The sequence below is a fragment of the Triturus cristatus genome, chromosome 4_1 (assembly GCF_964204655.1).
Source record: "Triturus cristatus chromosome 4_1, aTriCri1.1, whole genome shotgun sequence".
Taxonomy (NCBI): domain Eukaryota; kingdom Metazoa; phylum Chordata; class Amphibia; order Caudata; family Salamandridae; genus Triturus; species Triturus cristatus.
In genome coordinates this window covers 202,387,338-202,413,001 of record NC_140585.1, presented here as the reverse complement: position 1 = coordinate 202,413,001, position 25,664 = coordinate 202,387,338, and the positions used below count along the sequence as shown (strand labels likewise).

Below are 25,664 nucleotides of genomic sequence, written 5' to 3'. Positions count from 1 at the left end.
CTTAAACACAAGATATTAGATATGATTTAGGACTAGGTTGTCCTGACACCCCAGACTTCTGTCTCCTCACGTAGGGCTAAATGTCAAGTTCCCTTCACCCTCTAGTTACACGTCAATCACACGTCATGCGGCTGCGCGCGCATCTCTGCCATGTATTTCCTCTGACTTTGCAGGATTCTCTTATGGATCCACCCACTTGTGTCATCATCATAATGACGTTTTTAGTATACGCCTCTATGCACGCCTATTGTAACGCCTTTTCATTACGTATGTGTATTCTTATCAACTGTTACGCCTCCTGCATCTGTCTTTACTGTAATGCACTTCAATATAAATATGACAACTTGTCAATAATGTATTGCTGATCCCTTCCTGAACCTTCGTGGTGACGGAACTCGATTGCCTGGTTCGAACCATCATTCCTTTGTAAGGAATAAATTCCCTTTTATAACCTCAAATACCACGGATTCTGCCTCTTATTTTTCTGAGTTATTCTTACTAGACTTTTACCGCATAAAAAATAGTACAGGTAATTAAAATGCTATGGTCATATTTGTATAATTTGAAACCTATTTTATGTCACAAACCGTCACCTTTTGATACGTAGGTTCTATGTTTACTTGGGACACCACGCACTTTTCTTGATTAACTTGATTACGTATTTACATAAATAGCAAATATGTTTGACTGTCTTGTTGTGTAGAGTTTTATTTCTCTCTTCGACATCTCTTTACCCATAAGTGCTGCCATTGAGCTAACTATTATCATATATTATACACATTGTCCACAAGAACTCAGCGGCATAAGCAGCAAGTGCAACTACTAAAGAGAATCATCAATGGCAGAGGCATCAGTATGTGCAGGGATTCTATTACAGTGTGCCTTAACCCCAGCAACCTGCAGTTAAACTGTGAATCTATGACATTCTTGGCAGTGGCCATTACCAAGAATCCCTGGGTTGCGTGATCTCCATAAAATGGGTCCGGGTCATATTCATGGTGAACAGATGACCACAGTGTTTTAGCCTATTTGCATAAAATTAATGACTTGCCAGGGGCCACTCAAATTTTGAAAAATATGACCTGGTTTGCATCTACTGCAGAAAAAGTCCACATGGCCAAGCTCATGCACAAACACTACTCCAGCTTCTTGAACTTGCCCCAGGACCTCCTGTACTACTAAAAGCTATGATCATGTTGATCGGCTGCCAGGCAGTGATTGCCCAAGAAGGAACCTCGTTAATTCACTTAACCCATTGTAGACAGTGTTATCTGGAAATGTTTAATCTTTGAGAAAGGCCTATATACCCCACCGGTTCTTAAATATGAAATCATTTTAAAGAAATTCTGTGGCAGGATGTATGTAAAGATCAAAGTTAAATGGTAGTTTTCATCTTCCCGGGATTTGTTCAGTTTTTCCTATTTTGAACAAATATTGGACCAGTTTGAATTCATTAACTTGCTCTACAAATGTACATTAGCAAGAAACAAGCTGCATGGTCTCTGGAATGTTTGAGATACATATTTTTATGTTGTTATATTGATTTATAGTTTTATTCAGTGAAATGTTTATGTTCTCAACTAACTTCAACAATAAACTTAAAATAGATCTTGGTCACAACCACAGATAATCACATAAATTACATACTAGGTCTGACAATTTATAAAACGTCTTATTTTGTGATCCTGATTTGGTGGTATATTTGAACAAGGTGATTTTATTTATGCCCAATTTACAAGTGGTGCAAGTTGTACAAGTGAAACCCAATGGTTGAGCTGACGTCCTGGTTCTCTAGTTGAAGGGGCTATAAAGCTTACAATCGCTTTGTTCAATCAATAATACCATTACTGACTTTCAACCCACACACAGAATTCTATGTCCATCTAAAAACCACAACTGTTTCCATGAAGCTATCCCATGACAATCATCTTCTTGGACAGCCAGCAGACAATCTCACATGTACTGTAGTCAATTCAGCTTCACAAGCACTAGTCATTCCACACCTTTCCCTTTGGAGCAAAAGACAATCTCCCTCCTAGAAAAGTGTTTTACCTCCTAGCCATCTCTCAATCCCTGTCCACGTCAACCTCTAAACTACATAAGGAGATTGAGGTCCTTGCCGGTTCCTCATTCAGTAAGATCTAGTCACTTGAAAAGATAAACAAACCCATCCTTTCAGGCACTTGGCTACTTCTCAATACGCCTCCATTTAGCTTCCTTTGGGTTTAGATTTTGCTCTAGAAATATTGTTGGTTCGAAAGAAAATATAGCAGCCTAACCCTGCTTTGCATGTTTTTCCTTTGTTAATATGTGGTGAAGGCTGACTAAAATATATTTACCCACTTTATGAACCTTCCTGAGCAAGTCAGAAGGAAATGACTAAAAACGCCTAATTTTATTCGTTTTCAGAAACCATGAATATATTCGGAATTCTGCTGCTCTTCTCGATCATAGAAGGTTTGTGATTAATGTTTTTCGTAAGATAAAGTGTTACTAGTTGCATTGTTCTATATGTAATGATTACCCATGTAGCTATTTTATTAATCCAATAGTGTAATAATTCACAATCACATTTCCAAATTGTATTCTGCCTGAGGGGACTTTGCATATATTTTGTTTTAATTCTGGAATGACACAATAGTGAGAAGTGAAAAGCTTGCATATTCATGTTTTCCTAGAAGAGCTCCACGAAGGAAAGATAAGGGGTTGGGACATTAAACATTTTAATTGAGATATCTTGCAAATATCAACATATATGTTATGTTATGTTATGTTATTTTATATTTATAAAGCGCACAGATGCCACAGCCAAGCGGCGTCCCGGCGCTATACAAGAACAAGCAACACAACACCAGACACAAAGTTACAGCAAAGATCATTACGCCAAAGGAAACAAAAATGTTTTCACAGCCTTTCTGAAAGGCAGCAAGTCAGAGATAGAACGGATACTAAAAGGCAGTGTGTTCCAGAGACTGGCTGCCAAAACACCAAATGAGCGGCCGCCCACTCTAGCTTTTTTAAAACGGGGAACCTTAACCAAAAATTGACCCGTTGAACGTAGTGCTCTAGCAGGGATATAATAGGAAATGGTCTGAGCTAGAATAGGAGGGGAAGCAAGTTTCAAGATTTTAAAAACGAGGCACAATACTTTGAATTTTATCCTCTGCCTAACAGGCAGCCAATGAAGATCAGAGAGCCTAACTGAACAAAACTTAGGCAGACCAATCAACATTCTGGCAGCCGCATTTTGCACACGCTGAAGACGTGTAAGTTCTGCTTGATTAGAGCCCAATAAAAGCGCACTAGCATAGTCTAGTCTAGAAAGAATCAGAGCCTGAACTATTAATTGCCTAGTAGAGGCATCAAAAAACTTAAAAATGGGCCTAAGACTCTGAAGGACCCCAAAACAGGTACCCACAACTTTTTTTGTGTGAGGGGTAAATGATAAATTAGCATCCAGCAGAACCCCAAGATTCTTCACCTGAGTCACCGGAATGGGGGTTTGACCAAGCTCTGACGGCCACCAATCGTCTCCCCAAAGGTGAGCTTCTTTGCCCAATACTAAAACCTCAGTTTTAGAGGCATTAAGTTGGAGACGGTAATCCGTAATCCAGCTTGCTACCTCCTTAAGGGCTCTCTGAAAATTAGATGCATTCAGCGCAGTATTTCCATTTAGTACGACCGCTAATTGTGTGTCATCAGCATATGACACCATGGTTAGGCCCCATTTGTTGGCAACCCCCATCAGTGGTCGTACATACAAGTTGAACAGGGTCGGACTAAGTGCCGAACCCTGCGGGACTCCTTGGGAGATAAGGCGAGGAGTGGACTCATAAGGAGGTATACACACCTTAAAATTACGCTCAGCCAAGAATGAGTGAAACCAGTCCAGAGCAGTACCCTCCACTCAGGCTTCTCTTAATCTCTGGAGCAGAATCGGATGGGAAACAGTGTCGAAGGCGGCACTAAGATCCAGAAGGATCAGTGCCGCCGTCTGCCCAGAGTCTACCAACCTCCGTAAGTGCTCAACCATGGCCAACAGAGCTGTCTCGGTGCTGTGGCCTGCTCTAAAACCATTCTGGGAAGGATGAAGAATGCCTGAGTTTAAAAGATGAACAGATAGAATATTGTTGACGTGGGCCTCAGCAATCTTAGAAATCCATGGAAGCAAAGAAATGGGCCGATAATGTTCTGGTTTAGTTGGATCTAACGTAGACTTTTTCAGTATCGGCATAACCATGGCTTGCTACCATTTTATAGGTACCGTCCCAGAAGTCAGAGATAGCCTGATAAGATCGTGAAGAAGAGGAAGACAAATCTCAGCAGATTCCCTAAATTGTGCAAGTCTCAAAGGGTCCACCGGGGAACCCGATTTGACCCTCACAAATAAGGAGTCAAACTCTTCCTGAGATGGCACGGGAAGCACTAACAATGGACTAGAGATGGAATACATAGACTCAACATTGTTAATGGATGTAGTGAAAGAGGGAAAAGACCTGTAAATCGCATCCACTTTTTCCACGAAAAAAGATGCCAGCTCTTCACAATAAGCCAGAGAGCCATGCCCCAACCCTGCGGTTTTCACATTAGTTAAGTCTTTGAGAACCTTAAAAATTAATTTGGTTGGGTTTGCACAATTCTTAAATTCTGAGGAGTAGAAAGCAGCCCGTGCTTTGCAAATAGCCCGATGATATGACTTAATGGTGGCCTGATATCTTTGTTTAAGAAAAGGGTCATATGCCTTGCGCCAGGCTCTTTCTGCCCTTTTACAGGCGACCTTAAGAAGCCTAAGAGATTCATCATACCATGGGCTGGAATGGCCAGGCCTGGTCTTACTCCAACCTGCTGGTATTAAGGTATCTAAAGCCTGGGTCAGCCATTTGCAAAAATGATCATATCCGGAGGTAACATCAATAGGATGTTCTGGTATATGTTGTAACAATAGCTGGTGGAAATGCTCCAGATTCAAATTCCTCCAAGGACGGCAGCCGAAGTGATCTGGATTTCAATCAAGGAGTGATCTGTCCAAATTATCGGCTTAGGCGGCAATGCCTTCGCATTATCCAGATTCGTAAAGAAGGGGTCCAAAAGATGACCCCCAATGTGAATCTGACCGCTAATTTGCTGATGTAATCGTAGTGCCTCAAGATCTGCGAGAAAACTGCACACCGCAGAGGATTGAGGAGCATCCATATGGAGGTTAAGATCACCTATGATGCTGAAATTAGCTGATCTAAGGGCTAAAGAGGAGATCACCTCTGGAAGGGCTGTTCGAAAGGCCTCATCAGGACCAGGGGGTCTTTAAATTACCAGACCAGAAAAGGTAAATTGAGGGGTCATTGAAATAGCAAAGTGAGCACTTTCACAACCCGCTATACTCACGGTATTCCATAAACAAGGATAGCATGTCTTAACCACGGCCGCAATCCCGCCACCTCTCGAATTACGGTGTAGAGTGTACATAGTGTAATCCGTAGGCAAGGCAAGATTTATCGCCGCCGTAGCGTTGTCATGCAACCAAGTTTCGGTAATGAAAAATATATCAGGGCTTTCATCAGTGAGTAATGTAAACACATCTAAATAGTGGCAGACCAAAGATCTTACATTTAGGTGGAATATTTTAAATAAGGTTTGCCGATGGGAGACCACTGAGCGGTCTACCACAGTAGTGACGCAGGGTGGGGGCTGTAGAGCCCTAATAGGCATTGGCAATGGAAGCTCAAACTTGCACCCGGCGCACTGCACAGGGCCAGAGAGAGGGTCGAGATCCCCATGTACACAGCCACTCACCCTATTCCTGCAACTACGTAGATAGTTCGCTGAAAGCATGATCTCCCTCTAGAGTGGCCTGCCCTAGCCCTGCCGAGGCGCGGACGAGCGCAGACGGGCAGGACTTTGGCGCGACTCCGCGCCGGGAGGGCGCCCACCACTGCGCGTCACCGCTGCGCGTATAAATGGCTGGCTTAAATGCCCCGGCCGCGCATAGGCTGCCCGCCTACTCCCACAATATGGCGCCCGATAATGTCCCAGCAGTTCCCAAGCCAAAATGGCCTCCACAGGTCCCCCACGCTTCCCCCAAGGACAGAACCCGCCAAACAGCGGTGATGAACAGTTTTAAAGTGCAGGTATGAGGAGCGTAGCTCAATTAAAATCAAGGAAAAAGAAATTATCACAAAAGCAAATGTAATAACAGGAGTTTCTAAAATTGCGAAGAAGCGCTGCGTAGACTGTGCGCTAGTGTCTGGTGTCTCAGGCAGGTAAATGCTCTGTCACCTTGCCCTTGTCCAGCTGACCCGTGCAACTGCCCGGCTTAAATGCCCCGGCCGCGCATAGGCTGCCCGCCTACTCCCACAATATGGCGCCCGATAATGTCCCAGCAGTTCCCAAGCCAAAATGGCCTCCACAGGTCCCCCACGCTTCCCCCAAGGACAGAACCCGCCAAACAGCGGTGATAAACAGTTTTAAAGTGCAGGTATGAGGAGCGTGGCTCAATTAAAATCAAGGAAAAAGAAATTATCACAAAAGCAAATGTAATAACAGGAGTTTCTAAAATTGCGAAGAAGCGCTGCGTAGACTGTGCGCTAGTGTCTGGTGTCTCAGGCAGGTAAATGCTCTGTCACCTTGCCCTTGTTATGCGATTTAGAGCACATTAGCACATAGAAATTCAAACAAAGTAAGTAAAATAGTCACTAACCTTGCTGCATATCCTCTTTGCTACAGTCTAGGTGTTCTTCTCCCCGCCAGCAGGGGCACCAGACAACTCCCCTAATCAATCCTGGAGCTGTTCTCTTGCTGTTAACTAGCATGAAAGAAGTGCCAGGATTTGGTGGAGGGGGCTCTGTCAGTGCCCCCAAAGGCACTGGAGGGCTGTGCTTGTCCTCAACCCTGCTGAATGAAACAGCTGGGTTAGCGAGGTGTAAAGTGCACATGCCTAGCTGCCCGTCACAAGATAGCCAACCAAAGTGGCATGTGCACTTTAAACTTAAGTGGCCAGTTCACCAATCCTCCTTGCTGCTGCCACTCCTGACCCGTCCTGACACTCAAGCCGGGATGTGGGTTAGTGAAAAATAAAATGGTAATAAACTAACTTTATACCATTTGTTTCCATCCCTGGGGCATTTCCTGGGAGTATTTCATTTAGTGGGGGCGACGCTTCCCCTCCTGTTTACCAGCCCTTTTCCCCCGATAGAACTTGACAGATTTCAACTGCTGAAATGTTCCTGGAGAAAATAGCGAGGCATATGGTAAATACCTCAAAACACATTCCTGTGCAAACAGTAGTTTGCAAGGGGATCGGAACAGAATGGACCACTTACATTGAGAGCCAAAAAAGAAGTCTACCAAAAGGGAGACAAGAGGGGCTATGGCAAAGCAATTGCAACATGTGCCCTAATGCAAGCAGGGAAAGTAGTCTCTCATCTCCTGGTTTGTTAGTAGAAAACAGGTATACTTTGAGTCCAGGGGCCCTCCTACACCCTGAGCCCTGGTACCAATGCACCTGCTGTACTATTGATAGTTATAACGAAGAGGAAGAGAGACTCTTTAAATGAAGATGCTTGGGAGAGAACGGTGGAGTGCAGTCTGAAGTTTAGGCATTGGAAGTAGGTGTCTGGGGGGGCTGTAACACACCCAAACGTAACCATGCTGGAGTTCAAAAGGGGCATGAGCAATACATATACTTTAAAATGTTGTCTTTATCTTGTCATAGGCACTGTGAATTTAGTGACAAAGGTCAAATGTCAGGCTATGACTTCTGATAAGTCAATGATTAGTCAGAAATTGTTTTTTTTTTCATTTATCTGGCTGCAAAGTGGGAGGATTTTCTGAAAGTGGCCTGGCTGACTTTCTTGTTGGGATCCAAGAAGTGAAAGTAAAGGCTGTAAGAAATCTCCTTATTTATTTAATATGCAAAACAATTTAAATACCTCTTATCAATTACAAATTTATTTCAAAAGATACCACCAAATAGAAAAGCAGAAATAAAGCATATTTTTTTAACTCATAAAAATGTGCTATCTGTTAATGACAATGCATTTCCACACCAGGGCCGTATTAAGTATACAGCACACTTTCCCTATTTGTGCCCTGGCACACCTCACTAAAGGTGTGCAGGATGCAACATAGGCACCATATTAGAAAGAATGCGCTACACCCCGGGCAGCCACAAACTTGTACTGTTCTGAGGGCAGCTCATTCAAGTGAAATACAGAGAGGCTGCTTTAGTGCCACTCTATGGGGCATATTCTCAAGGAGCTATCATTGAGTTAATGGCTCTTTATCGCAGCCAAATGCGCAATAAATGTATCACCCTATTCACAATCTGTTGTTAACAGCCCACAGCACCAGTTTACCTGCGATAGCAGCTGCAAAAAACATAACCACAGATGACCCCCGCAACTATCGCTAATGAGATGCAGAGTAGGCGATCCCGTTTGAAAAACCGCGACAACACCACTCCTCAACATTCTAAACAACCAGCCTGATCGGCGATAAGAACACAAAACAGGCGATAGGAACACAAAACAGGCGATAAGGCGCGTTAGCACCAGGAAACAAACACCTGCTCTGACCTGGTGCAAAGTCGGACGACAGCCTGCACCACAAAAGGGAGCCCAGCCCAGAGCTACACCTGAAGGGCAACACATGCCATGGAGCCACTGATCATGTGGCCTGGACACCCAAGAGGGCCACAACAACCACCGCCACCACCCCCAGGACCTCAACCCCCACCCAGAACCCCCACCGGACCACCACAGAGACAGTGCAGAGAAAGACAGCGGAGCCCCAGGAAACGCACCAGCCTCACAGACCCAACACCTGACAATGTCATTGCCTACTGCAGGCTCAAAAGGACAACCATCCGACGCATCATGACCATCATCGGCCAACAGGCCGATGGCACCAACACAGCGACAACCAACATCCCACCCACACAAAGCTGCTGGCTGTGCTGCAACTGTTGGCCTCTGGTAGCCCCCAAACAACACCCACCAGAGTCGGAGGAGTCTCACAGCCAGCCACATCCAAGTCCCTCACACCTGTCCTGGATGCCATCATCAGCCTGGTACCCCAGTACCTATACGTCCACCACAATGCACAGGATCCGCTGGAGACCAAGCAAGGCCATAGCTGGATGCACACACATGTGGGGGGCAATCCACTGCACACATGTCATACCTGTGCCCCCTGGTGACACAGCACACAATCACTGCAACAGAAAGCACACGTTTCACATCAATGTGAAGGCAACCTCCGAACACCGTGGAATTTCCACCAATGTCGTCTCCAAATACCCAGCCAGTGTACATGATTCCTTCATCCTCTGACAGTCCATCATTAACCAGCGTTCCCAGGGTGGCACCAAGAGAAATGCACCGCCCCTTGGCAAGTTCATGAACACCCCAAAACACCTCAACTCCACAACCATGCAACTCACTCTCTGGCAAAGTACACGTCACAAAATCACAAACAACATGCAAAACAACATGTCCACCCACCAGACACGATAGAACAACTTACAATGGTAACCAGGGCAAGCCGTGAACATGAGCCATCAACGGCATGGCACCTCAGCCACACAATAGCAGAATGTGGGGAAAAGTGTGAACCAGGCATATGTGAAGGAGGCAGGAGAACCATGATTTGGAAAGCACGCAATGCCAAGAGTGGCGGAAATGTGCTGGACAGACCGCAGTATGCAGAACACACCCATATCCATGGCGGCATACACCGCTGGTGTATGGTGTGTAGTGGACGCAACAATGTCACCCCAGCCAGTGGGGGTGTTCACGGAAATGTTGCCTGTTACGTTTCCCCCGTAAGCGTGAGCGGAGTGGGATGGCCCGGTGTGTGCCAGGCCAGCGTAGGGGTGTGAATAAAAAGCACGTAGCCCTGGGCGTGGTCCTCTTCCGGAATGCCCAACGTCTCTGCCAGGGCGGCGCCTCCCACCCTGCCATGAGGCTGACGCCGTCCTCGTGAGCGGAGTTGCCTGCGATCCCGTGCGCCTGCCGTAACTCGGCCCGTTGGACCCCGAACTCGTCAGGCCAGCCCCTGAGCAGCCAGGCTACACTGATCACCTGCCGACGCCGGCATGTGTCAAGGAGGGGGCACCACGTGCCGGCACAAGCTCCAAGCCCGAGGCAGCCTCCTCAGACCATCACGGCCTCCACGACACAGGCCTGCTTTAGTCCTTTCTCTTTGACGTACTCTACTGCTGCCTCCGGCCTACACTACGGTCAAGTAGGTCACACATTTGGAACTGAGTCTTGATTACACGATGGCAGAGTACATATGTTCATTGCAGATTTTATATCAGTGTACTTCCTTCGATGTGGTGCCATCAACTCTGTGCATGGCATTCTTACGACACATGTCTGTTGTTCCCTGCTGTCTACTGCCTTCGGCCTACACTACGGATAAGTAGGTCACACATTTGGAACTGAGCCATGATTTCATGATGTCCGAGGCCATATATTCATGGCAGCCTGTAATTCACCGTACTCCTTCGATCAGGCGGCAGCAACCATGTGCAAAGCAGCCAAACGACACATGTCTGTGGGACCACGCGGACTACTGCTCCCGGCCTCCGCTGCACTCGAGTAGGTCACAGAATTGGAACTGAACATCGATTATTCAAAGGCAGATTAAGAATCATTGCACGCAAGGAGAGGTGAAAGAGGAAGACGTGGTTCAGTTAGGAGGAAACTCTACCAACAAATAACTCTGTGCATCGCAAGGCAACGACAAGTGGCTGTGGGCCCATGCTGACCACTGCCTCAGGACCTACACTGTGGTCGAGTAGGTCACACACAATTTGAATTCAGTCTTGATTTATTTATGGCTGACTTGATGTCATTGATGTCATTGTACAGGCCTCAACGCAGACTGCATCCCCTTTCAGCCCCGGTGCACACTTTCTGGTTGGACTTTGGTGGCGACTGACTCCATGGACTTGGGGTTGTCGTCGCCATAATTTCAGTGATACTGACTTTGTGGAGAAACAATGCCGTGGCATTCTTCACCTCCATTTGCTGCTTCTGGACAGCTTTCACCCTCTGCATCATGCCCAGGAGGACACCTTCCACTGTCCCCCGCAACCCTCCACCGCATACACCTTGGACATTGATGAGGACCCGCTCAGCTTGCGTGGCCCATCTGACTGCACCGCTAGTCTCCGTACCGTGGCGGGGTGCCTGTGCTGGCCGCAGTGCATCCAGGGCCACTAACTCTCTGCTGGTCAGGTCTGGGACCCCTCCTTCTGAGATATTGGATGGCCCCTGAGGCGATGGCCTTGGGGTCATCAACGCCATGTGTCTGTGGCCCTGCACTGTCCGCTGCCTCCGGCCTCAACTGCGGCCCACTAGGGCTCACATAGAAAATCAAGCCCAGACCGGCCCGGATGTTGCATTACCGCAGGAGGCACACGCCACAACCGCCAGGACCAACTCCAACTGCCAATTGCCAACTGCCAGTGTCGAAACATTCATACTGGCAGACTGATGGAGTTGCTGGCACCTGTCGTAGATGCCAACTTCTGCCTGATCCCCTGCTCAGCACTCTGGGTGCCACTAACTCATTGCACCACGAATCATCGTCCATTACTGTTTTGGTTATGTGCTGTGGAGAGCTCACTCAGCAATGTCACCTCACGCAGTGTGGTAAACCTGGTATGACTATTTGGAAGATGATGCAGTTGCGCCCGCCCCACTGCAGCTGCATCAGAAATGTCCCGAAGGGACACAATCCTAGACATTTTCTTCACATGAGCGCACTTAGCTCTGGTGGCCCAGACTCAGCACCCTGCAACTCACGGACACTTCTGTTTGCTCATTGTGTGACCTCTGGACTTGCTCCGGCTACCTCCGTGATGCTCCGCAGTTCTCCCTGTAATGCTTGTGTTGTCTATTTCTGTATTCATTGTGTTCACTGTTGTATTTGTTGCCAGCACCAACAACTCCCTGAGGGCTGGCTTGCATTCCACCCACACACATCCAGCACAGGCATGACTGTACATGTGGCCCTGCCAATAAAGGGGCCGGGCGCACGTGACCGTAGCCAGTTCGACATAATATCTGCGTGTGTCCCTGTGGTCTTGTTGTATGCATGAGGGCCCTGGGCCATACGACATTACATTGTGCAGTGTACAGTGGACACAGACATGTCACCACAGGCAGCGGGTTAGAGCCTCGACATGTAGCTTTGTCGTCACCCACTCAGTTCATAAGGGAAGTGGACTGGGGCGTCGTATGCAGAGCCAACATGGGTGTTTGACTAATATGTGCATGCCCCTGGGCGTAGTTCTGTACTGGGAATGTGCATCTGGATGTGTCTCTATGGCAGAGTGGGTCTCCTTTGTGGAGAGTAGGTGGTCCCTGAAGGGCAATGGACACCCACGTATGTGTTCTAGTTTGCCTTCCATGGGTTCGGACCACACCCGCACCTGTTGGGCTACCTAATTTTGGCATTCTGACACCTGGCATTGGGGTGCCATGTGTGGATCGGTGAGTTGTGAGCCAGCCGTGCTTGCGGGTGCTTCATGCTGTGTGGTCTGTTGCAGGGGCTGAGTTCTTCTCTAAGTAGCTTGTCTGCCCTGGTAGTGAGTTGCATGGAATGTCCATGGACTGTTGTTGGGCGTCGCTGTTGAAAGTGTGGTGGTCGTCTCCGGCATCACTGATGGGTTATCTGGTCTGACTTGCTGGAGGTGTTGTTTGTCCCTCTGCAATGTGAAGGGGAGATGCATGTTGACATGGTGTAGACATTTAAGTTGGCGCATTGTTCTTGCAAAACACAAGGATCCACCTGTAGATGGGGTTCTTTCGGTTGAGTTTCTCTCTATTGTCAAAGGTGTGTCTCCTACATTGGTTGGAAGCACACAGTGTTTGCTTAAATACCCCTCACACACCAAAAGGGCCCTTGGTGTCATGCTTCATTATGGGGGTCTTCCCGTCCTGCTGCGGGACGGGCGTGCTACCGCCTGCGACTATGAAGGAGCACTGATCTTCAGTACTATGTGTCGTGTTGGAGTTGTGAGAGGAAGGGTCATGGGTGTATGAAAAAGTGAATTTAAAAAAAGAACCTGGCCCCTGTGGACTAAGAAACTTTAATAGGTCACTTGAGCTGGTCCTGTTAAAAGGCGTGGGTCGGAGATGTCCTGCTTATAATGTGCGGATACTCCTAATCAAGTCAACATGCTTCGAAGCTCTGGGGCTTCTTCATCAGGACAATAACTGATCCTTTCAGTACTCACTGTGTTACCGAGAAAACTATCGATAAAGTGAAACTAGTGATATGTACAAGTGAGTGAAAATGCAAATAATCATGCACAGTATACAATACCTATTTAGTATTCTAAATGTTAATTAGGATTTATAGGAGATAATGCTCCATGACACCACGGAGCCGCGGGGAAGGGGATTATCTTGAACGAGGCAGTGTTGACAGAACTAATGCAGTGGCAGCACCCTTCCCACCCAGTTGTGTCCTGTTAGACCTGGCATCTTTTGGCGTGGTTACCCCTGACTTTTTGCCTCTACCTCCTGTATTTTTGATGCTATGCTGAATGTCGTTTTTACTGGTATAAATGCTTTGGGCACTTTGCCACTGCTGATCAGTGTCAAAGTGCAGGTGCTCCCCAGGGAAATTGTGATGTAATTGGCTATACCTGTTTGGCATATTTGTTCTACCTATAAGGCCACAGTAAAGTGCACTGAGAGTGCCAGAGCTGGTAGTCCAAATGCGACTAGTGGGCTGCAGCACTGATTGTGCCACCCACAGGAGTAGCGCTAAAATGATGTCTTAGGCCTGCTTGCAGTGCCTATGTGCAGTCCAGGACTGCCATGTCGACCTGGCCAGTGCACCCACTGACCAGGCCTTATCCTTCCCTTTCTGTACATGTAAGGCATCCCTATGGTGGCCCCAGGTACCCCCTGGGCTGGGTGCAGTGTATCTGAAAGGTAGGGCATGTACTGAGGTGTGTAACATGCCCTGGTAGTGAATTACAGCCATTGTTGATTTTCACTGCTGAGAGGCTATCTTGCCCATAGGACAGAATGGAGGAGGCTGTTTACATGCCTATCTTCCCCTAAAGGCAAGATAGAAAATCCAAGTTTGGTATCTTTGTGTTCAGAATTTAATTATACATCTTTTTAGAAAGATGGTTTTTAAATTCACTGTGTGAGAATAGCACTTCTTAGAAAGTAGCTAGTCTCCTGTTTAACCTTCCTGTGTACCTGTGTGCCGATTGGCTGACTGGTGTCATGTGATGGGCTAGGTGGCTCCAGGAGTCTGGATGAGCCAGCAGCAGGGTGAATAGGGAGATCTGCTCTAGATGGGTGGGAGGAGTAGCCCCTGGGTTTGAATAGGGCTGCCTCTGCCAGCACAATGCCGGCTCCACCCCCTGCTGGCCAGGCTGAGGACTCTGCCTCTGCCAGCACAAAGAAGGCTCCAAATCCTGCTGAGCATCCAACGACCCTGCCCCTCACTCTGAAAGGTGCTCCAGGGCAGAGCACACCCAGGAACCGGTTTGAGCAGGGGAATCCCCCCACTGAAACAAAGAGAGACAAAGACTTGGAGGGGTATAAGAAGAGGACCCCAGACACCTAAAACTTTAAATCACTGTGGAACTAAGAAGGAACCTCTGCCAAGGAGAAAGCTGGAAGGAACTGAAGAAGAGAAGACTGCCTGCTTGCTGTTATGCTTTGCTGCCAAGGAGAGGGGAAGGACTTTGCTGTGTCCCCTTTTTTAAATTCTGATCTCCAAGGGCCTGAGGAGAGCTGGCTCCCTGTTAAGAAGTCCCAGGAACAAAAGGACTTCACCACCAGCTCCCCTGGAACTCTGCCGAGGGAGTTCTGACCTGCCTTGGAGTGCTTGCCTAGTCTTGGGGCCTCAGGAGGTCGTTTTGCTGTGTTTGGGAGCTGGAAAGCAGAAAGCGTGAACAAGAGTAACTGGTACCCATCGCATCATCCGTTTGAGGGTCGCATCATCCGGTTGCGAGTCGCAAGAGCGCGAGAAGAATTTAATTGCGGCGTCATCGCAGCACCCGGAGTCCCCGCAGTGTGTCGAGCATCGTCCCGGTGCGTGAAGATTCCTGACACTGCGAAGGTCGTCGCAGAACCAGTTTGCTAGCCGCACCACTGCCGGTGCGTAAAAGCATCCAATCGCTGCGTGCGTCGACGCAGAGTCCCGTCCCGTGGCGCATCGAGGGTTGCGGCGCCAGAAGTCAACGCTGCGCCGCGCATCGCGCCACATCGAAGAGCGTCGCACCGTACCTGTGCGTGAAGCTTCCCCCTAAGAAACCTACGCATCGAAAGGCAAAGTCATCGCATCCTCCCCCTTCAGATCGGAGCCGGAGCATCCACCTCTGCTGTGTGAAGCAGGGCTACTGCAAAGCCTCCTCAAGGTCTCAGGAGTATCGCATCGCCTTTGCCATCTTCATTGTTATAGCTTTTGGGAACCTTAGTGCAACTACAGGTACTGTTGGGCACGAGAGTGTTGCATTTTGTGCATTGAGAGTCGCATTGTGCAGGACACTGATTTTTACATCCTGGAGTACTTTCTACAGACTCTTGAACTATCTTTAAAAGTAACCTTTTTGATTGTATGTTTTGTTGTAAAGATACCTTATTTTTCTAAAACTGGTGTAGAGTAAATCTGTGGTGTTTTCACTGTGTTACTGTGAGTGTTGGTACAAATACTTTACACATTGCCTTTGATAGCCTAGACTGCTCAGGCCAAGCTACCTAGAGGGTGAGCAGGGGTTATCTTAACAGTGTATCCCCCTTTCCCTGACTAGAAGCAAGGGTCCCTACTTGGACAGTGGTACCTACCCTGCCAACTAGAGACCCCCAGATCTAACATGTCCCCTGCAGTGTCAGTGTTGCACTTTATGAGACATTGGCATGGGATGTGCTGTGTGTGTGCTACAGTGTGCCATGGGGATGGGGGACATGTCCCTGTCGTAATTGTGGTTGTGCAGTGTGATATACATTGTTGTGCATGTGTGCCATTGTGCCCATCGTCCCCCTGCCCCCAAGTCCCTGTTCGATCCTCACCCTGTTGTTGTGGTGTCAGGTCCTCTCGAGCTGTGTCCGTACTCCCACCTCCTTGCACAGACTCCACACTGATGACTGACCTTCGATTCCTCCAGCTCCTCCTGTGGCGCAGGACTCCTACCTCCTGCCATTGCTGCCTTTCTATTGGCAGTGGCTTTGGGCCTGGTTAGGTTTCCACATAAAAACCATGATCTCTTGACTTGGTAAGAGTATTCTGCATCATTCAGAAACTCTGTCCATCACCACCCCCTTTTTCCCAAATCGATTTTATCCACACTTTGTGTGGGAGGGTATGCTCAGACGTGAGTCCCTTGCTCATTGCACCATCAGGATTCAGGCATGCCGGGCCGACGAAGGCTGTGATGCCAGAAACCGGTCCCCGGAAGCTTGTTTCCTTCCCAGTATAAGAATTGGCTTGGTAGTTTGGTTTGCCCTGTTCCCATCATGCACTGGGACAGGTACAGACTAATTTGCATGTAGCCAGGTTCTGAGCTGGGATGGTGCAGTGAGCTAAAAAACGGTGATGGATAAAAACCATGATCTCTTGACTTGGTAAGAGTATTCTGCATCATTCAGAAACTCTGTCCATCACCACCCCCTTTTTCCCAAATAGGTTTCCACATCATGCCAGCTCCTCTTGGCCTCCTCCACTGGCCTCCTCAACACTCCGTCTGCATTCAAGATAGTCTGATTGTGGGTCAGTTGCTGGTAGTGTTCTGTCACCTCCGTGACGCTGGTCTTGTTTCCTTCCCAGTATAAGAATTGGCTTGGTAGTTTGGTTTGCCCTGTTCCCATCATGCACTGGGACAGGTACAGACTAATTTGCATGTAGCCAGGTTCTGAGCTGGGATGGTGCAGTGAGCTAAAAAACGGTGATGGATAAAAACCATGATCTCTTGACTTGGTAAGAGTATTCTGCATCATTCAGAAACTCTGTCCATCACCACCCCCTTTTTCCCAAATCGATTTTATCCACACTTTGTGTGGGAGGGTATGCTCAGACGTGAGTCCCTTGCTCATTGCACCATCAGGATTCAGGCAAGCCGGGCCGACGAAGGCTGTGATGCCAGAAACCGGTCCCCGGAAGCTTGTTTCCTTCCCAGTATAAGAATTGGCTTGGTAGTTTGGTTTGCCCTGTTCCCATCATGCACTGGGACAGGTACAGACTAATTTGCATGTAGCCAGGTTCTGAGCTGGGATGGTGCAGTGAGCTAAAAAACGGTGATGGATAAAAACCATGATCTCTTGACTTGGTAAGAGTATTCTGCATCATTCAGAAACTCTGTCCATCACCACCCCCTTTTTCCCAAATCGATTTTATCCACACTTTGTGTGGGAGGGTATGCTCAGACGTGAGTCCCTTGCTCATTGCACCATCAGGATTCAGGCAAGCCGGGCCGACGAAGGCTGTGATGCCAGAAACCGATCCCCGGAAGCTTGTTTCCTTCCCAGTATAAGAATTGGCTTGGTAGTTTGGTTTGCCCTGTTCCCATCATGCACTGGGACAGGTACAGACTAATTTGCATGTAGCCAGGTTCTGAGCTGGGATGGTGCAGTGAGCTAAAAAACGGTGATGGATAAAAACCATGATCTCTTGACTTGGTAAGAGTATTCTGCATCATTCAGAAACTCTGTCCATCACCACCCCCTTTTTCCCAAATCGATTTTATCCACACTTTGTGTGGGAGGGTATGCTCAGACGTGAGTCCCTTGCTCATTGCACCATCAGGATTCAGGCAAGCCGGGCCGACGAAGGCTGTGATGCCAGAAACCGGTCCCCGGAAGCTTGTTTCCTTCCCAGTATAAGAATTGGCTTGGTAGTTTGGTTTGCCCTGTTCCCATCATGCACTGGGACAGGTACAGACTAATTTGCATGTAGCCAGGTTCTGAGCTGGGATGGTGCAGTGAGCTAAAAAACGGTGATGGATAAAAACCATGATCTCTTGACTTGGTAAGAGTATTCTGCATCATTCAGAAACTCTGTCCATCACCACCCCCTTTTTCCCAAATCGATTTTATCCACACTTTGTGTGGGAGGGTATGCTCAGACGTGAGTCCCTTGCTCATTGCACCATCAGGATTCAGGCAAGCCGGGCCGACGAAGGCTGTGATGCCAGAAACCGGTCCCCGGAAGCTTGTTTCCTTCCCAGTATAAGAATTGGCTTGGTAGTTTGGTTTGCCCTGTTCCCATCATGCACTGGGACAGGTACAGACTAATTTGCATGTAGCCAGGTTCTGAGCTGGGATGGTGCAGTGAGCTAAAAAACGGTGATGGATAAAAACCATGATCTCTTGACTTGGTAAGAGTATTCTGCATCATTCAGAAACTCTGTCCATCACCACCCCCTTTTTCCCAAATAGGTTTCCACATCATGCCAGCTCCTCTTGGCCTCCTCCACTGGCCTCCTCAACACTCCGTCTGCATTCAAGATAGTCTGATTGTGGGTCAGTTGCTGGTAGTGTTCTGTCACCTCCGTGACGCTGGTCTTGTTTTCCTGTGGACTGCACCCTGTCTTCCTCTCCCTCTTCTCCTTGGCCATCTGGGGTTCGCGTGCTGGGTCATGGTGCATCCATGTTGCTACGCACTTTGGATTTTTTCTGGTGTGTTGTTTTTATTGCTTTTATAGTGAATTTTCCCACCATACGCGTGGGATTTGCAGGCCTGCCGCTGGTTTTTGCGGCTTTTTGTATCGCAATTGGCCTCATTGCAGCTTTTTTGGTGTTCGTGTTTTGCATTTTTGCGGCGTGGCGTTGAATTTAGCGCGGCCATTTGACACATTATCTGGTGACTATCGCATGGTACTGCTGTGTTGTGAATACTTGGTTAACATGACGTAAATTTCCCGCAATAGACTGCGATGTTGGATGTTGCGTTAAGTTACTTTTGCAATGGTTATCACACGTTCTTGAGAATGTGCCCCTATATTTTCACAGTGTAGATCACAACCCATCAATGACTGCACCCACTGTTAGAGGGATGTCTGGGTGGCCAATGGGACCCCTATTTCCCCCCAGAGGGCTGATTTTATGAGGCGGACTGAAAATGCGGCACATTTTAATGGCAAACTTTCAGTGCACCTTGTAACGGCATTATTTGCCTCTGCACCTGCGTCCAACAAATGGCCCAGGTGCAGAGGCAAAGTGATTCGCTCATTTGCATGGGGCCTCACTCCAATCCAAATGAGGGAATGCCCTCTCACTACATGTGTTGCAGCAATATCAATATTACAGAAGGGGACGCACAAAGCACATGCCTGTTGCCCCAGGGCACACTATGGCCCCATTTTTGAGTAACTCTTGGATTTTTCACAATTCTTATGACTGATATAAAATGAACATAACTTCAATGGCAGCATCCCCACTCTAAAAACCTTTCCGCCACCACTGGTATGTAGTGCTACCAGGAGACAGGTAGTAAAGATCAAACTGCAGAGAAAAAGATCTTCAAGGGTGTAGGAGAGAGAGAGACCGAGAAGAAAAGCAGAGAAAAACGTTAGCGAGCAGTCCAGATAGACACACTGCATACAGGAAGGATAGCAGAAGAGCAACTTCAGAGAGGAATGGTAACATAATTGATTCCAAGTGGCAAATTGTAAAGAGGCAGGTTAGGAGGCAATAGAGAGAGACTTTAGAAAGAAAGGTTAGCTGAGCAGCTGAGATTACCCTGGGAAAGATTGTGTGGAGCCAAGGGTGCAGCGAAGGAGGATAGCAAAAGTGACAGGGGTACAGTTTCTCATAAATTGCACAGAGGCATTTTGTCATCTATGATAAGGATTCTTATTTGAACCTTTAAAATGTCTAATCCTGTAATTTCTAAGTATTTAAGTAGTATTATTGCTAACCCTGGGCGAGACACTACGCTTCGCCCACGTAGTGTACGTAGCGCTGCCTGCTTCGCAGTTTTCGAAGTAGGCGAAGCAGGCTAGCGCTACGCACACCCAGGGCGAAGCGTAGCTGCCTGCCACTGCCACCCGCCTCCCGCCCACCCTCCTTTTAAATCAAACCCCCGGATTTACAATAAATACTAAATTAAAGAAACTTACCTGAAACGCGGCGTCTCTGGGGCTCCCTCTTCCATTTCAAACTTCTTCTGACTAATGCGCATGCGCGGACGCCCGCGCATGCGCATTTCTCACAAGAAATGCGCATGCGCGGGCGTCCGCGCATGCGCATTAGTCAGAAGAAGTTTGAAATGGAAGAGGGAGCCCCAGAGACGCCGCGTTTCAGGTAAGTTTCTTTAATTTAGTATTTATTGTAAATGCGGGGGTTTGATTTAAAAGGAGGGCGGGCGGGAGGCTGGTGGCGCGTAGTGGGGCTATGCGAAGCACGTAGTGTGCGTAGATTTGGGCACACTACGTGCTGCTTCACGTAGCTCCACTACGCCCACTACGCCCACCCTTAATTATTGCTATATGTACACCAATGAATCAATCATGGGTTTGTTGAGTGCGACTACTCACCCGAAAGGGTCTCAAGGCACTGGGGAGGAGGGGAGGTACAGGTTCCAGTCCATCAGGGAGGAGGTCTATCGAAGAGCCATGTTTTGAGGTTTCTCGTAAAGATGGGGAGTGATGTCGTCTGTCGGAGGTGGAGCGGTAGTGCGTTCCAGGCTCTGGCCACGAGGAAGGAGAAGGAGTGGCCTCCCGATCTGGACTTCCTGGTGCGGGGGACCATGACGTAGGAGAGTTAGGCTGATCATAGGGTCCTTTGGGGTGCGTGGAATTCAAGTAGGCTGTTCAGGTATGCTTGTCTGGTGTTGTGGAGGGCTTTGTGTGTGTGGGTGAGAATCTTGAAGGTGATTCTAGCCTCAATGGGGAGCCAGTGGAGTGCGTGCAGGTGCTGGGAGATGTGGCAGTGTCTTGACAGGTTGATGACCAGTGTTGCAGCGGCGTTCTGGATGCTTTGTAGTTGCGGGTGAGGTTTTTGGTTATTCCGGCATAGAGTGCTTTGCCGAAGTCAAGTCTGCTGGTGACAAGGATATGAGTGATGGTCTTCCTGTGTTCGTGGGGGATCCATTGAAGGTCTTGCATAGGAGGCAGAGGGTGTGGAAGCAGGAGGATGCAACGGAGTTGATCTGATGGTCCATTTTGAGCCCATGATGATTCTGAGGTTGCGTGCGTGGTCTGTGGCGTGGGTGGGCTTCTGAGGGCGGGGGACCACCAGATGTCGTTCCAGGGTGTGGGCCAATGATGAGTACTTCTGTTTTGTAAGTGTTGAGTTGTAGGCAGCTGCTTTTTATCCATTTGGCAACTGCTTCCATGCCTTCTTGAAAGTTGTGTTTGGCTGCGTTGGGTTGGTTGGAAAAGGAGAGGATGGGTTGGGTGTCGTCTGTGTATGAAACAATGTTGAGTCCATGGGTTCTGATGATGGGGGAAAGCGGAGCCATGTAGACGTTGAACAGCGTGGGGCTGAGAGGAAAGGAGGGAGTCTGACACGCTGCGTTCTACCTGGAGAGGAAAGAGTGGATCCAGTTGAGGGCCTTGTCCCGGATCCCTGCGTCGTGAACTCTGCGTGTTAGGGTGTGGTGAGAGACTGTGTCAAAGGCCGCTGAGAGGTGGAGATGGATGAGGACTACTGTCTCTCCTCAGTCCAGGAGGGAGCGGATGTCATCTGTTGCAGTGAAGAGGGCGGTTTCTGTGCTGTGTTTTTTTTCTGTAGCCCAATTAGGAGGAGTCGAGGTGCTCTTCGACGAAGGTGGCGAGTTGGCTGTTAAGAGCTTTATCGATGACGTTCACTGGAAACGGGAGCAGGGAGATAGGTCTGTCATTTTTGAGGTTGGTGGGGTCCGCTGAGGGCTTTTTCAGGAGGGGGTTAATCTCGGCGTGTTCATCGGGGAAGGAGGCGTTCGCTAGGGAGTGGTTGATGGTGTGGCGAAGCATGGGTGCAATGGTGTCGGCAGCTCTGTTAAAGATGTGGTGGGGGCAGGGGTCCATGGGGGCCCCAGAGTGGTTTGACTTCATCGTCTTCAGTGTGTCTTCGGTGGTGAGGCCTGTCCAGCTGTCAATCGTTAGCTTCAGGGTGTTGGGGGTGGTTAATGAGGATTCAGTGTGTCGGCTGTCTTCGTCAAAGTTATCGTTAATGTTCTTGATTTTGTGGTGAAAGAAAGTGCTGAGTTGTGAGGGAGGGATGTCATTTGACTCGCTGGTGGGTTGGGTGAACTCCTTGATGATGCTGAAGAGCTCTTTGCTGTTGAGCTCATGTGTGGAGATTCTGGCTTTGATTGCTGTTTTTCTCGTACTTCTGATGAGTTGGTGTTGTGCGTTGGTGGCGACTTTGAAGTTGTTGTGGGCTTCTGTAGATTTGGAGTTCCTCCAGGCCTTTTCGAGGCGGTGGCATGTGTGTCTGGACTCTTGAAGTTCGGTGGTAAACCATCTGGCTGTCTTTGCGTGTGTGTTATTGTTCTTCTTGAGGGGAGCTGTGGTGTTGGGCTATCGGAAATCCATCTGTGCAGAGTTTCGGGCTGCCGTGTTGGGGTCGTCGTCTTCCACAATTGTTGGGGTGGAGTTGCCGAGTGAGGAGGTGAGCTGGTCGTCGGTGATTTTGGTCAAGTTTCTTCTCTTCGTGGGTGCAGGTGCTGGGGTCTGTGGATGGTGGGCGTTCTGAAGGTGAAGTGGATGCATCGATGGTCTGTCCACTGGAGTTTGGTGGTGTGGCTGAAAGTGATGACGTTTCCTGTTGTGAAGAGGGGGTCAAGGGTTTGTCCTGCTGAGTGCATGGGTTCGGTCATGATCTGGTGGAGTCCCATGTTGTGGAGGTTGTCCAGGAGGGATGTGGTGTTGGCGTCTAGTTGGTTGTCGAGGTGGATGTTGAGGTCAAGCAAGGTGTAGTTGGTGGACATGATGGCCTCTGGGGAGATGATGTCCGTGATGGAGTTGGTGAATGGTCCGTAGGGTCCGGGGAGTCGGTAGATGAGGGTTCCTGGGACGGCAGTGGTAGGGCTGGCCTGTATCTTGGTAGGTATTCCATCAGGTCTGGGTGCTCATCGGGGAGTGTGTTCAGCAGGGAGGATTTGTGGACGATGGCAATTCCTCCTCCAGGGCAGGTGGGGTAGTCTTTCTGAGAGATCTTGTATCCTTGGGGAATTGCGATGGCGATTTCAGGTCCTGAGGTGGTGTTGGTCCAGGTTTCAGTGAAGAATGGTGCTGTCGAGGAGGTCCCAGATTTTGGTGGCGTTTGTGTGGTAGGATTGGATGTTGAGGAGGATGCACTGCAGGGTCTTCGGTGCGGTTGTGTTTTTGTGGCTGGGTTGTGTTGGATCCGTGGTCTTGGTGGTGCTGCAGGTGTGCCGGCAGCGGTGACAGCTGAAGGGTCCGTGGGTGTCGGCTGGTGAAGTTAGCTTGCTATTGTTGTTGCGACCTGGGTTGAGTGCGTAGAGTGCAGCTGGGTTGTAGCGTTGGCAGTTCGGAGGTCCAGGGTTACTGGCTCTGGTCGCAGTTGGGCAGAGACAGGCTTGCCTTTGGTGTGCCAGCGGCACACCCTCTGCGCATGTCTGCTGCACGGTCCCACAGCAGCCCCCATTAAGTAGGGGTCGGGGAGGGCTGGACAGCTGGGAGGCAGGAGAGGAAACTGGCTTGGCAGGTCGTGCATGGGGAGAGGGGCTGCGGGGGCAGCAGCGGCAGGAAAGAAAGCGCATGAGAGGCGCACAGAGGTGAAAAGTGAAAGGAGGATGGAAAATGATAGAAAATGACAGTAAAGAGGGTGAAAAAATGTAGGTGAAAGGCAAAAGAAAACCAGGCAGAAAAACGAAGCAAGAGAGAGATTGAGAGGTCCACTGGACCACCAGGGATAAGGCTCAGGTATAGCCTCCGGGTGGAGGAGGGCCTCAAACACTAACATAGAGTTCAGGGGCTCAGGAGGGCCTCACTTAATGTTGGAGATGCAAGGGTGGGAGAGCAATTTCACTGACAATGAGTCAGTGGTCTTGCTCGCCTGTCCTCGCAGCGGCCGCCATCAAGTAGGGGTTGGGGGGGCTTGACAGCTAGGAGGCTGGGAGCTGAAACCAGCTTGGGCTGGTCGCGCTTGGTGGGAGGGGCTGCGGGGCAGCAGTGGCAGGAAAGAAAGTGGGTGAGAGGTGCACAGAGGTGAAAAGTGAAATGAGGATGGAAACTGATAGAGAGTGACAGTAAATACGGTAAAAAACGGAGGTGAAAGGTAAAGGAAAAGCAGGCAGAAAAATGAAGCAAGAGGGAGATTGAGAGGTCCACTAGACCACCAGGGATGAGGCGAAGGTATAGCCTGCGGGTGGAGAAGGGCCTCGAACACCAACACAGAGTGCAGGGGCTCAGGAGGGCCTCACTTGATGGTGGAGCTGTGAGGGTGGGAGAGCATTTTCTCTGACAATGAATCAGTGGTCTTGCACCTACAGGATTTGTCGAGTTCAAGTGTCCTCTGCTTGTGAGATTTGTATTGCTTTTCATTTTCCTACCGGCAACAGTGGAGGAGCGTCACCCCCATGCTGCAAGTTTTGCAAAAGTAAAAATAAAATGATAATAAAATCAATTACTGTTTTATTTTTCACTGGTCCCAATCCTAGCAATGTTTGAGAGCAAGGATTTGCTACTGACCGTCAGCAGGGGAGTGGTGCTTACTCCAGTTTACACTGTGCATTTCACTTTGGCCAGCTGTCTTGCGAAGGATAGGCGAAGATGCACAGTTATTATCATTTTATGTTTTCTGCCTCTTTGCCGGCAGGCGGGTGGGAGGGGCTGTTCTGTTCATTGAGCAGGGCAGGGGAGGAGAGTTTTGTACACTCCAAAGTGTGTAATGACTGTTTGGTCTGCCCTCTCGGGCCGCTCAAATCAGTCATGTGCACCATCCCCATTCTATATGCAGGCTGCATTACAGCCTGTATGGAGAACATGCCCAGGCTCCCTTTCCCTGGTTAAGCGTCCAACCAGGATGCTCAAAACCAATCACAACACTGCACTGCAGCATGGTGATTGACCAGGGGGCCTTGTTGCTTACCAATCATAACGCTGCATTCCTTCCTGTTCCTTGAGTTCCAGGAGAGCAGGAGCAGTGCCACAGGACCCGGTGACACAGTAAGGTATTTAATTTTATTATGCGGACTCCCTTCCGCCCGCATGGCACCCCCTCCCCCGCGAAACCTCCCCCCATGCCCACCCTTGCTGTGAGCCATGGCGGCCGCACAAGCGTTTTAGTTTGAGGGAATGTTAACCAATCTCAAACAAAAGCCACAATCCTAATCAGGGTGTATCACAGAAGTCCCTAAATTAACCTGTGTTTAACACTCTGGATGCTTGGCACAAGAGCAGTCAAGTTGAATAACTGATTGACTGTGTTAAGTATTTATGCAGCACATAAACAGTAAGAAAACACAGCACAAAAAAATCCCCAAAATAGAGTACATTCGAATAAATTGAATGACACCAAAACCCCGCAAGACCAAGGCAAAGGCAAACGTTAAGGCCTACCGTGGTGGAGCGCGGTTCTTTTATAAGCAGTAGATTGGGCCAGCTCTTGGCTTACTTTTTGACTTGGTAGAAATTTGAGATATTCATTTTTAATGTTTAAAATAAAAATGGTGCAAGAAAGCATTAAGTAGCAACTGCCGTCCAATGGTCAGAGTAGACAGGACCTAGATGCAATTTTATG

The 25,664-nt window shown here is 48.7% G+C and overlaps 1 protein-coding gene across 2 annotated transcripts in view; it reads left to right on the top strand.

Annotated features, from left to right (window-relative positions):
• Positions 1 to 25,664, top strand: part of LOC146854037 (echinoidin-like) — a 147,209-nt gene that overhangs the window by 15,510 nt on the left and 106,035 nt on the right. For both annotated transcript variants that reach the window (XR_014981159.1, XM_085651889.1), the window contains exon 2: positions 2,410 to 2,457. Coding sequence is in view for 1 of the 2 variants with exons in the window: in XM_085651889.1 (XP_085508015.1) it covers positions 2,410 to 2,457 (48 nt within the window). In the remaining variant the exon portion in view is untranslated. The remainder of the gene's footprint in view (positions 1 to 2,409; positions 2,458 to 25,664) is intronic.